The 12139-nt window shown below is 44.3% G+C and overlaps 1 protein-coding gene and 2 non-coding genes across 4 annotated transcripts in view; 2 read left to right on the top strand and 1 right to left on the bottom strand.

Moving 5' to 3' along the window:
• Positions 1 to 1037: 1037 nt before the first annotated feature.
• The window catches only part of HDAC11 (Histone deacetylase 11), a 41554-nt gene continuing 30452 nt past the window's right edge, over positions 1038 to 12139 (bottom strand). For both annotated transcript variants that reach the window (XM_055066394.1, XM_055066395.2), the window contains exons 7-10: positions 11193 to 11262; positions 8132 to 8240; positions 2563 to 2760; positions 1038 to 1357 (exon numbers count right to left, since the gene is read on the bottom strand). In XM_055066394.1, the coding sequence (XP_054922369.1) occupies positions 1331 to 1357; positions 2563 to 2760; positions 8132 to 8240; positions 11193 to 11262 (404 nt within the window). In that variant the 3' untranslated portion in view covers positions 1038 to 1330. The remainder of the gene's footprint in view (positions 1358 to 2562; positions 2761 to 8131; positions 8241 to 11192; positions 11263 to 12139) is intronic.
• On the top strand, positions 5150 to 5221 carry TRNAW-CCA (transfer RNA tryptophan (anticodon CCA)). Its single transcript has one exon. It is a non-coding gene; the product is annotated as a tRNA-Trp (tRNA).
• TRNAW-CCA (transfer RNA tryptophan (anticodon CCA)) lies at positions 5688 to 5759 on the top strand. Its single transcript has one exon. It is a non-coding gene; the product is annotated as a tRNA-Trp (tRNA).

The following is a 12139-nucleotide window of genomic DNA, read 5'->3' as shown; positions in this document are numbered from 1 at the left end:
CACGTTCCTAAGTTCCGAAGCGCAGTGTAAGAGACTACCAGTGTCCTAGAGTTGCTGGAACCATATACAGAAACTACAAACTGTTTACCGCTCCATACCATGAGCGCTGCCATCTGTGTTCACGTGACAGCTCCCGCCATTGAGCGCCTTCTCGCCGGCGCCTGCACTCGTGTTTACCGTGGCCACGATGGCCGTAGGCACGGCTCACAAGGCCGGTATTTCGGCCACCACGGTGAGCACTGGATTGGCAGACGACACAGTACTTTTGCCAACGCTGGGATAGTAAGTCGGGAAGATTGCAGACGCTACCGCAGAGACTACAGAGGTATGCGATGCGTACCAAAGTATCGAAGCAGGAGGCCAAGCGGCGGGCCCACGAGATATATACGAACGGTCGTATCAGCAACAAGTGACACGTGGCCGAAGAATACCGGCGCGTTCGGCCGAGCGCCGATTTGAGTACAGCCACTTGCGGGACGCAGACGGTTGCTTTCAAAAGCACTTTGCCGAAGACGAATTTGGTGCGGCGTGTAGCGTCTAGCTACGACCGCCTCAGGTTCCGATCGTACGTCGTCAGGGTGTCGCTGCCTCCGCATGTGGCGGTCCTGGAGCGAGCCTTTCCCCTGAAGGACGCGGGTTTGTTCGGGTTATGGCCGCGTGTGCAAGGGTAAATGCGTCGCGTTTACTTAGCTAATTCATCGAGGCTGGTCTCTTCCGCAATATTTCTTCTTTTCCTTTTTTTTTTTTGCAGTCCATGTATACTTGTCAGAGACCGTGTCTGCACAGCTCTTACGCAAAGAAGGCGCCACTCATTAACAGAAAATGAATTGATCTTTATAGAAGACAGAACTGTAAAAGGAAGTAACATATGGCGCGCCTTAATCCTTCTGTCTTTATTTTTTTTCTGCTGGAGAGCTTGTGCGCCAAGGCTCCGTAGAACATTGCCTGTTGTCACCGGTCAATCGTGTCGTGCAGCAACTTAGTACAGTTGCAGGGAGCAGCAAAGGAGCAAAACAGGACGATACACACTCGGACTGGCAATATAGCGTTTATTAACAACAACGATGTATATGTGTCGATCTACATTTTATGTACAGTTAAATATAGGTTGCGCAAAAAATAACGATGCAGTTAGCATATATATATATATCATGAATACATAACCAACAAGCGTCGGTGAACAAAACAACGAGTATTTAGTGGCCAGAGAAATTAAGACAGATCGGCGAAGGAAGATCGTATAGGCGGGATCGCGTATATTCTCTGATAAATGCGAAAAGCCGTGGCTACGGTCGCTGGTGTATTGAGTCGCCAGGCAGAGAGTTCCTCATCACTTCCCTTCTTCTGAGCTCTTGTCCTGAAACGAAGAACACAGACGGTAAATAACGACGATACACATTTAAGAGGCATGCAGGCCAGTGTGCGAGCCAATATAGAGCGGCCTGAATCAAATTCAGCGAAAAAAAAAAAAAATGGCGAAATTAGTGATCGCACGACGCCGCTGTGGTCATGATTGGTGCCAGTGTAGCTGTTTCACGTAGGAGTGCATGTTAAACACGCACTTCACCTTCGAGAACGATCGGCGTGTTGTTGTTCTTTAGCAGTTCATGGATATACGATCGAGTTTTGCGCGAGTGTCGAGCACGGCGCAGAACGAGGAGCTAACGTGATTTCCGATTTTATGGACGCTCATCGCAATAGCGTTTTCTGATTGACAGGCGCTCGCATGCCAGTCAGTCGTGACAGCGAACTATACGCGACGACGAGACGAACACCGCGGTGCTGACTAACCTACATAGAACTGATGACCGTGCGCATGACAAACTCGGCAAGTCCACCCATGCAACACGCGATTCCTGGAGCTTAGCACGAATGACTCTGCTATTGCCGACGGACGACGGCCTAAGGGGCTTTAAAAGCAAGGCTGCGTTCTCCGAAATCATCGGCATTGTGCGACAGACCGCCGACGTTGTCAGACCTTTCGCCATTCGTGCGCAGATCTTCGGTTCCCCATTCCCCCTCTAGTGTTTCTGCTCACCCAATTAGGGCATTCGAACGAACATTCGCGAAAAACCCAAAGCTAGCGGATATCGGTCATGCTTAATGAAAACAAAAAAAGGAAAAAAAGAAGGGCATCGAGGGCTGTGCGCATGCGCAATTCCCTAACACACTACCTGAGTACAAGAAATGCCAAGATAGGGTTGTGCACGTGCGCAAAGCCCTCGGTGTACGTCGGAGTGCGTTAATACTTAACATTGCCATTTGTTGGGCGTGTTGATAAACTGAAAGCATATTTAGCGCCAGCAAACAAGGACGGAAGGCAGACGACACCACAATGCGCATTGTGGTGTCGTCTCCCTTCCGTCCTTGTTTGCTGGCGCTAAATATGCTTTTAATACTTGACACTGCATACCGTTGCTTCCGCACGCAAATTTTCTCTTCTGTCTTTATCTCCTATTTCAGAGCGTACGTGCACGTAAGATAACATTCTGTAAATACAATGCCCGTTTCTCATCTTCGTATGAATCAGCCCCTGTGCCACCAGTGCTGCACACGGGTCACCTCCTCGTGCGCGGAGCTGCTTGTCCTGCGGCGCGGCGGCGGCCGCCTCGTCAGCAGGCCCCGGCGACACAGGTTCAGCACCGAGCGGGCGATGACGCGCGCCGACTGGCGCTGGTAGCCGCCGCTGGTCAGCATCACCACCGGCAGGCCCTGCTTGCGGACTCGCCGGAACACCAGCTCGTCGCGTTGCACCACGCCCTGTAGCACGACGACGGAGAACGAAGGAAAGTGTGTGCGTGGAGGGCATGCGTCAGCTAGAGCGTTAAGAGATTCAATTCCGAGGTTTTACGTGCCAGAACCCCGACACGATTATGCCTGAGGCGCGGCGTAGTAGGGGACTCCGGGTTGATTTTGGTCACTCGGTGGTTCTTCAGAGAGCACTCAACGCATGGCACGCGATGGGACCGCATTCTCCCCCCTAATGCCTAATCTTCCTAATTGATTAGTTTACGGCACATATTGCAAATTACGAATGGTAGCCAGCGAATTTGCAAGGTTTATCTACTTGGAATGAATTTCCAGAACGACATGCACCAGTTTGGAGATGTGCGCCATCAAACTCGCTGTACAAATGCAGTGTGGTTCCACTTACTTTTGTAACAAAACGCTCTGTTAGGCTTCAGAATAGCTTTTTAGTTTAGTGCGTATCGTATCAACCGCTAATAAAGACGAGGACAGGGTAAGAAAACACAAAAACGACCACCCGCGTCGTCATTTTGCATTTTCTTCCCCTGTCCTCGTCTTTATTACTGGTCAATATGATATGCTCTTTCATGCATTGAAGCCAAAAAATTTATTTCTCGAGCTACTAATGTCCGCCTCTTCGAATAATCCAGCCCAAGGACAACAATTATGCTATCTGCCTCATTCAATTTAAAAAAAATTCCGGAAAGCTTAAGAACATCGCATTATGAACCTTCACTGAAAAAAAAAAAAAAAGGCAAGCACGGAATTGACACTGAAAATAACGCTGGTGCGCTTTTAATTGATCTCACTAAAATAAAGCGTGTAATTCAATACCAGATACCATTTTATTAGGTAATCTCATTACCACTAATTGAAAATTACTTGTCTTACCGAAAGCAAGCAGTCTTCGTTTCTAAATTTAGTCCCATCTAATTTCATAATCAATTACGAAGGCTCAATAAGGATCAATAGCCGCGGTCCATTTTATCTTTAATTTATATTAATAATCTTCACAAATGCCAAAAGATCTGTCAACCGTTTTTGTACGCTGTTGACCGGACTACTGATTCTTTAACCGAAAAGCTTATTAACTTCTGTAGCAACCTTACTATATGCAAGGTGTACGTCCCACGTAACTTTAGTCAAATGCCACGTAGCTGGTCAGAACCAAGGTAATGCTGTTTAACGTCGCTTGAAGATACTCGGGTTATTTTTGCATTCCGCCTAATTACATTACTCCTAATTAATTAATCAACTTCTGAAATACTATAGTTAGACGAAAAGTGTCAATGAGAGAATTGTGGAGCAACATGAAAAACGCGCGATACGGCTTTATGCTGTTCAATACGTGCTACATAAAAGTGTTTTTCCGAGCGCGAAAGTGGGCCGCGAATACATGCAAAGTGCCTCGAGCGGCCAGTAGCATGGCAATCTTGAATGCCTACACAACTAGCATAGACGATCGGACGCTATAGGTTAGTTGGAATCGGCATGAATTCCTTGGCTATGTCAAATATACATACTCCAAACCGACGCATCGTCAGGAAGGGCCAGCGTACACGTGACATAGCTGGAGCATTTCATATTAGAATGTGCGCGATAAGCTCTCCATTTCTGCAACAAAGTATGAATGTGCATTTCTAGATCACACATTCGATTATATTTAATATTACACATATTTGGAGTAATACTATTGAAAACGATGTCGGTTATTTATTATTCCTTTTCTCTCTTTTCTGTTGTCATATTTCACGGTCTGCTTGTTGGAACACAGCGATCCTGTTGGCTGCGCCGCTTTGCGGTGATCTGCGCGCGAAAGTTGCACCGGCCACGTAAAACGGGCAGCCGTTGGACATTCCAACTGCTAACTACACATGCCTAACCTTCAACATCAAGCATAACTAATATATGCGCACGTGGAGAAGCATTTTCGAAGGTGTTCAAATGGCCGGCCTGTCTGCGATAGCTGGCGTGGCGACTTGCGTGTGTACAACTCCGCTCGTACGTGAGATGGGAAAAGCCGGAGTGGTGCTGAACGCCAAGCCTGAACGGACCTCGCGACAGCACTATTGCTCTAGGTAAAGATAATTAAAAGCGAAGCTCACACATGCATGTGTTGGAAAGTCCGGCACTATTATGCTGTCGTCGTAAACGTTTTGTAGTCACAGGCGCAGCGCCATTTCTTTCTCTATGGCAGCGCTGACAATTGAGTTTCAAGTGAACGAAGTTGTTAACAGCGCAAGCCGGCAGATCGATAGAGCAAGAATATTACACGTTAATAGTGAAAGGACCGGCACTGCGGTGAACTCGCACACTAATCAAAACGAAACAGTGGAAACACAAAATGCGCTGCCCTCCGCCACGACCACTAAGCCATCGTATAGGGAGCGCCCCTACAGCTGACTCGGTGGCGCAACGGTAGCGCGTCTGACTCCAGATCAGAAGGTTGCGTGTTCGAATCACGTCCGGGTCAAAGTTTTTTTTTTTTATTTATTATTATTTTATTTGCCGTCGTAAACGCGTTACGCTGGCAGTTTCTCATCCATCACACAGTAGTGCTACAGTCGAGTCGACGACGATTTTTTGCATTTCACGAGTCCGTGGCCATGACCGCATATTCACGCTGCACTATGATCGAGAGGCGGCAGTGTTTAACTACAGCGGCTATTTCTACACCAATGTTACATGCACTCTACTCCACCAAGGCCATATCGGTCTTGCACGCTGCTTATTTATGTTTTCGTGCAAAAATAGCCCCTTCGACTAGTGTGATACATGTTTAAAATAGTCTTGAAACTTCGATCGCCGGACACCTTTTGCGTGCCCTGATTTCGGAGATCGTGCGTTTGGCCTACATCTGTTTGGCACGTAAAACCCCCACCAAAATATGCGCGTGCCTGTCTACCCGCGGTTCGTCTACAAACGAACCTAAAGTCAGCGACTCGGTGGCGCAACGGTAGCGCGTCTGACTCCAGATCAGAAGGTTGCGTGTTCGAATCACGTCCGGGTCACGGCATGCTTTTTAGCCACCTTTATTGAATTTTTCTTTTTGTAAGTTTGACCTAAACCTATTGTTTTCTTAAACCAACCTCGCTTTCTGAAATTTCCCGCTACATTGCTTTTACGGTTTTTTAAGTTTGACCTAAACCTTTTGTTTTCTTACAAACCAACCTCGCTTTCTGAAATTTCCCGCTACAATGCTTTTATGGTTTTTTAAGTTTGACCTAAACCTTTTGTTTTCTTACAAACCAACCTCGCTTTCTGAAATTTCCCGCTACAATGCTTTTATGGTTTTTCTTTTTTGTATCTAAATAAACCAAACAAATGCTTCTGTATGCCAAGATTAAAACTAACAACTATTTCACCGTGCTGATGAGCATGAGATGGGCTCGGAAAGTAAACATTGATGTAGTATTCAACTCATAGAAATCATGTGTAACACTAAAAGTCATTCACTTGTTCAGCATCCTCTCGTACAACCCACCATAAAAGTATACGCTAAGAAAAAAAAAAACTATGCAGTGAGCCAATAATCTTTTAGTGTTACACATGCGAGTGTTGGTTGGCTCAATGATGACATTTACCTCAGTGAGGCATTTTAATTACTGCTACCATGATGACATCGCAATGATAAGTTTTAGAACCGTGTGAAAGAAAATTAATGGTAGCAACACTAATGTGATGTGAAAAATGAATCGACGTCAATGCACCCAATTTTCATTTCTTAAATTTCACAGCTTATAATCATGACTGTCTTTTCTAAAAGTGAACAGAGACATCAAAGGCCAAAACAACACGGAGCAATCATTAGTGTAAAAAGAGAACTGTGATCAAATAAAATATAATTTATTGATGCCTTTCAAAAATACATACAAAATAAAGAAAGGGCATGAGGCTTGGCTCAGTCTGCGGTGACTCAGCATGACGGCTGCACAGCCGTGAATTTTATATTAAAGGTATAAGCAAAGACACAATAAACATGCTGCACCTGCAACTCCACAACGGTTCCTTATTCAGGAATGCGTTCTCAATGAAGAAACCTGCTGCATATACACTGCAAAGAATGCTTTAAAGACTCGGTGAAGTCCCCTGCATATAACCCGGCAAGGTGCTGGGCAGCTTAGCACAAGGTTGTGGGTTTGGTTCCTGCCATGGTGGCCACATTCCTACGGCGGCTTAATGTAAAAACGCTCGTGTACTGTGCATTGGGTGTACATCAAGGAACACTGGGTGGTCGAAATTAATCCACAGTCCCCCAATATACAGCGTGCCAAATAATCAGATCATACTGTATTTACTTGCATAATGATCGCGCTCACGTAAAGAGCGCACCCCTGAATTTTGTCGTCAAAATTCGATTTTTGATGTCAAGATTTGTCATTGCAATCGCACCCCGACCTTGCTGCAACGATATGTCGTGTGCCAAGTAATGATGATTGCGCTTACCATCTGTCGAATGCTACACGAACGGCTCTTCAAGACATACCAAGCGGTCTGCACGCAACAAGCATTCTTAAGCAGATGCCTCATTTTATTCCTTTCATGACTTTCCACACTTTCATGAAGCAGAAAAAAAAGCTACAAACAAACTTGCCTTGGATAGGCTTAGCTTTATTTGTAGGCTTTATAATGGTTGTGGTAAAAAAGAAAAAACCGCCTTTCAATTCTTCTCGTCTGCACTCGCGGGCACACAACAAATCATGAGCAGAAATAATAGTAGCCACTTACAGCCAGTGTACTGTACATTTACACTGATATGTCAGAAGTGTACCCTATTCATAGACCGACGCTTGTAACACAGCTAAGATATTCACCCACCCTTAGCGGTAACGTGCCATATTAGGATAGTAGTGAAGACAGATGCCGCAATTTCCGCAACATACCTGCCATGTATTTCTGTGTCACTAGCAGCTAAGCACGTCCATCTCTGTTTCTGTCCCCTCAAAGTGGACATGGCAGCATTATTGCCAGAGACTTGCCGATATTAACAATATTATCCATTACTGATACGGAAGAAACTGTTTCAATGCGCGTAATGTACTCATGAAAAGAAAAAAAAAATCCGTGCGGTGCGTTCGGCTTGCTCCGTTGGCAGCCATTTTTGTTTTGGTGTCCCATGCTGTTACAGCAGAAGCCGCCTGTTTATTGACCTGTTGTCATCCCGCATTTGCTGCGGGATGAAAAAAATTTCCTTTTTGCGGGAAATTTAACCTGCGTATTGATCGTACCCCTGGATGTGAGTAAATTTTTTTTATAGAGAAGTGCAATCAATATGCAAGTAAATACGGTACATCATGTATGTATGTGGCGTGGAATATCTTTCATATGTGCGCTGAAAATGATCGCAGCATCACGTATTCTTCTTGATCCGATGCCTGCATACCTTCTCCGAGATGTTGAGGTGGCCGAGCATGTCGCCACTGAGGACATCCGTGCCGGCATTGTAGACAACCAAGTCAGCGTCAAATTCGGCCAAGGCCATCTGCAAGTGGCTGCACACATAAAGGCAGGAATTAACATCTTAATAATGGGCATTGACGACCTCAGCTCGTCAATGCCCATGATGAGCCCATCTGTTCATGCCACTTTCTGAATGGCTTTTGACAAACAGAGGTCGTCAAAGGGCGTTTTAGCATTTACAACATAAGTGCAGTAGCAATTTTGAATTCCACTGTTTTATTGAATACGCTTTTTCACCCTAGATGGCAGCAGGCGTTCCTTATGTGTTGAGCTCATCCTGTTTGCATTAGATTTCCCTGCGCTTTCAAACAAACTTAGCATCATATGTGCAGCGTGTTAGTGCGGTTGATTTCTATCCGTTGGATGTTGATAGCGAGAGTGACGAGGATGTCGACTTGGTGTTTCATTCTTCAAGTGAAGAAGACAGTGATCAGTGAAGAAGAAGACTCTAGGTGGCAGTAACTCCACAGACGATGAAAGTATGGATGAGATGGTCACCAGGCCCTGTGCGGGCCCTGTTGGTAGTCTCTATTAGTTTGGATGGCATCAATAGTGGAACAGTGCATTTCAAAACAATTCAATACACTACTTCAACTCAAACCAATCTTTTCTTTTTCTCTCTCTTTTTCAGAGTTCCAGAAGTGAAGTGGGCAAAGCAAATTCATAAATTATTATTTGCTGTACAATTCTTGCAGGGTTAATTTTAAATTCTAAACATCTTATTGAAGCATTTCGCATCATAAAGAAATGTACCATTTTGGTACTGTTATTTTATAAAAAATGGGTCTCTAACGTGTTGAAAAGGTACTGACAGGGACTCTGTATGTCCCCTTTTTCTGAAGCAATAGCCGGTACATGGGAACGTAAATGATAGAAGAATTCTATCAGATTGCATGCCAAAAAAAGGGAGAGAGATATATTATAAGAAGGCCTATCTGTCATAATCATATGAAAAAAAACAGACAATAAAGCCAAAGAAAGCAGAGATGTTAATTGTTATGCTTAATTGAAATGTAGAAACAGTAAGATAGGGGTGCACAAATAATTGTAATTTTTGAGACCGAATCAAATATGAATCGAACAGCCCCATAAGTGTAGCGAATCGAATATTGAATACTGAAATACTGTACAAGCATTATTCTAAACTGACTATTAATATTAAACAATTTTCACATTCTAGTACTTACAACATTAGGAAATTTCTGTCATTACATTGCACGTTATGAAGCATCATTTAACTATTAAAATCCCAAATGGAGCATTAGGAACCACTAAGCAGGTTGTTAGCAAACTTGGGGCTCTTCAGAGAAAATACAGTCCTATTTTATCATGTAATGTTTAGAAAGGCAGCCTTCTGAGCCAATTAATACCTGTGTATACCTTTGCAACCAAATCAGAAATCCATGCCATCTGTGGTGATTGCAGAGCTAAAGGAAAGATAACTTTTTTGCTGGCTAGAATAGTCAATAGACGAAATAGACAATAAACGAAAACTTCAGCGGATGCAAATGGTCAAAGAATTTAATTGAAAGTGGCTGTTCGTAAACGCACCTCTCAAGAATTGCGTGCCACGTGACATGAGCGATCGCCGAAGTGGCATCATGTTCTGCATATATAAAGTCCAACTATGATAAGATTCTATGGCACCCTGCGCGCTGTGTGCTTTAGGTTTGAGTGAAAGCACGCGAGGGTGAGACAAGAAAGGTGGTGTCTTCATGAGTGACGCTTTCCTGCACGAGCAAAGGGAAAGAGGGGAGGGGAGCGAGCTCGCAGTAACGCATGCATGCGGCGCAATGGGGCAAGGTGGCGTGCGTCTTGGTTTCTGATGCTCGTTTTGGCCGTAGCTGCACATGGCTGTAAGCGCAGCTGAACACATACGCAGCCACACACCCTGCTTTAGAAATAATGTGCAGTGTGTGCAAAAAGTGGGCATACTGAGATGGCATGGCATCATGTAAGCTATCTTCCCGCATTTAGCATTGGAGGTTGCGTAATCTCGAGTCTCGGTGACTTGTTGGAGCGAGAGGCAGACGAAGCATTTGCTCTCTGCTGCCGGCAGTTTTCATGATAGCGTCATCCCAGAGCGAGCGACGCTATCAGTCGTTCGGGCAAATTGTGCTCAAAAGCATGGCTGGCTTTGCTTAATTCGTACCACCAATGTGAAGATATCGTTGACATGGCATGAAACCATATTATTCGTCGCCGATTCCCAAATTCATCAAAAGAAATTGTTTTCTTATTGAAATTTGCTTTTTTCGATTGTCTGATAATTTGGGAAATTCTGCGGCCCCTTTCCATGCAAGAAAAATCGGTAGGGGACTGAAAATATTTGCATAAAATGACGATTTTCTATACAACATGCTTTTTATATAACGAAGCAAATTTCTGATCTTACCAACTTCGTTATATCAAGGTTTAGCTATATCCAAGTTGCAGAAAATATTATACAGACTTCACTGTTAAGGCTATTAGTGTTCTTTGCCTACTTCAGAGAGAGAGAGGGCCCTTTAATGAAATGCAGAAAGTTTAGCTGGCACATAGACATCGCTGACATGCTACTCTGCGTGGGGAAGGGAATTGGGGAGAAAAAGAATGAAGGAGAGATGTTTTGCCTACTTCAGCCATTTTAATATATATATATATATATATATATATATATATATATATTAGACCATGTGACCGACTTTCCACACTTCACATACAGTTCTTTCCACTTTGTTCTTAACTCTAACGCATTAAAGAACAAAATAACAACAACACACTGTTGGAACATTTTCCATAAGCAACAAGCCATTCAGGAAGTGGTAAATTGCCCATGATGCGGTGGGTTCATCACAAATAAAAAATCCTATAATGAGTTAAAGCTGTCAGATTCCCTTAAAGGGTTAAAGCAAGTTGCTTTTGCGTAAAAATGAGTGCAAGCACAAAAGAATGAGCGAATAGCATGCACTGGACGAAGCACATGGCACGCTTGAGTCACTCACTCGTCCACCAGTTTTAGGTAAGCCTCATCTGAAGTGCCCGGCCGCAACTCCACCTTGCGCCGAATGGCCCCTGCAATGGGCATTCCATATGCGTTAGCAAAAGCGAGTGCCATGACAAAGTTAAGCTCCACAGCGGAAGAGAATACACAATACCCTAAACATGCATATCCCACGGGTATCACAAAGCAAGATTTCGCTGTCTTAACTTTTTAATCCATTTAACCTGCAAAGCTGAGACCTTTTTCATAATTCTCTGATGGCTACATTGACCTAACAAGCATCCTAGTTATAACAACTAAGCTCTGTCTTTTTGTTTGTTAATTATTATAAGTATTCTCAATGTCTATTCACATCACTCAATAATATGTTTGTCAAAAAACAGGAGTCTTTTGATTTTACACACAGTCAGAACTACAGGGTTCATCCGTAAAGTAATGTGACAGGGCCTGGTAAAAATAATTTATTGACCCAATCAGTACAGATTTTATAATTCTTCAAGATAGCCTCCTTGGGCAATGGAACACCACTGCCAGTGCAATTGCCATGCTGAAAAGGCTTCCTTGGAAGTCAGCTGCCATAGCCTCTTTCAGAGACTCTGTGACAGCCCATTGGATGGTGGAAACATCGTCCAAACAGTGATCTTTCAAGCTTCTCCTGAGCTTTGGGAATAGGAAAAAGTCTGCCGGGCTCAAACCGAGGTTGTGTGGTTGGCTGCGGCAAGGTTGCAGCCCCTATTTGGGCCAGGTAGGCGGTCACAATGAAGGCGGTGTGGACTGAAGTGTTGCTGGGGGAGAGCTTCCAGCGATCGGCAATTTCTGGTTAGTTTTCTATTGACGGCTCAAGAAGGCACTCAAGAACTTCTTTGTAGAACACTGCATTGACGGTTCATCCCAGAGGTACAAATTCTTTATGGACCACCCCACGCTTGCGAAAAAGACAATGAACAT

Source organism: Dermacentor andersoni, chromosome 6 (assembly GCF_023375885.2).
Source record: "Dermacentor andersoni chromosome 6, qqDerAnde1_hic_scaffold, whole genome shotgun sequence".
NCBI lineage: Eukaryota > Metazoa > Arthropoda > Arachnida > Ixodida > Ixodidae > Dermacentor > Dermacentor andersoni.
Note: the sequence above shows the minus strand (reverse complement) of the source record. Positions and strands in the feature narration are given on the sequence as shown.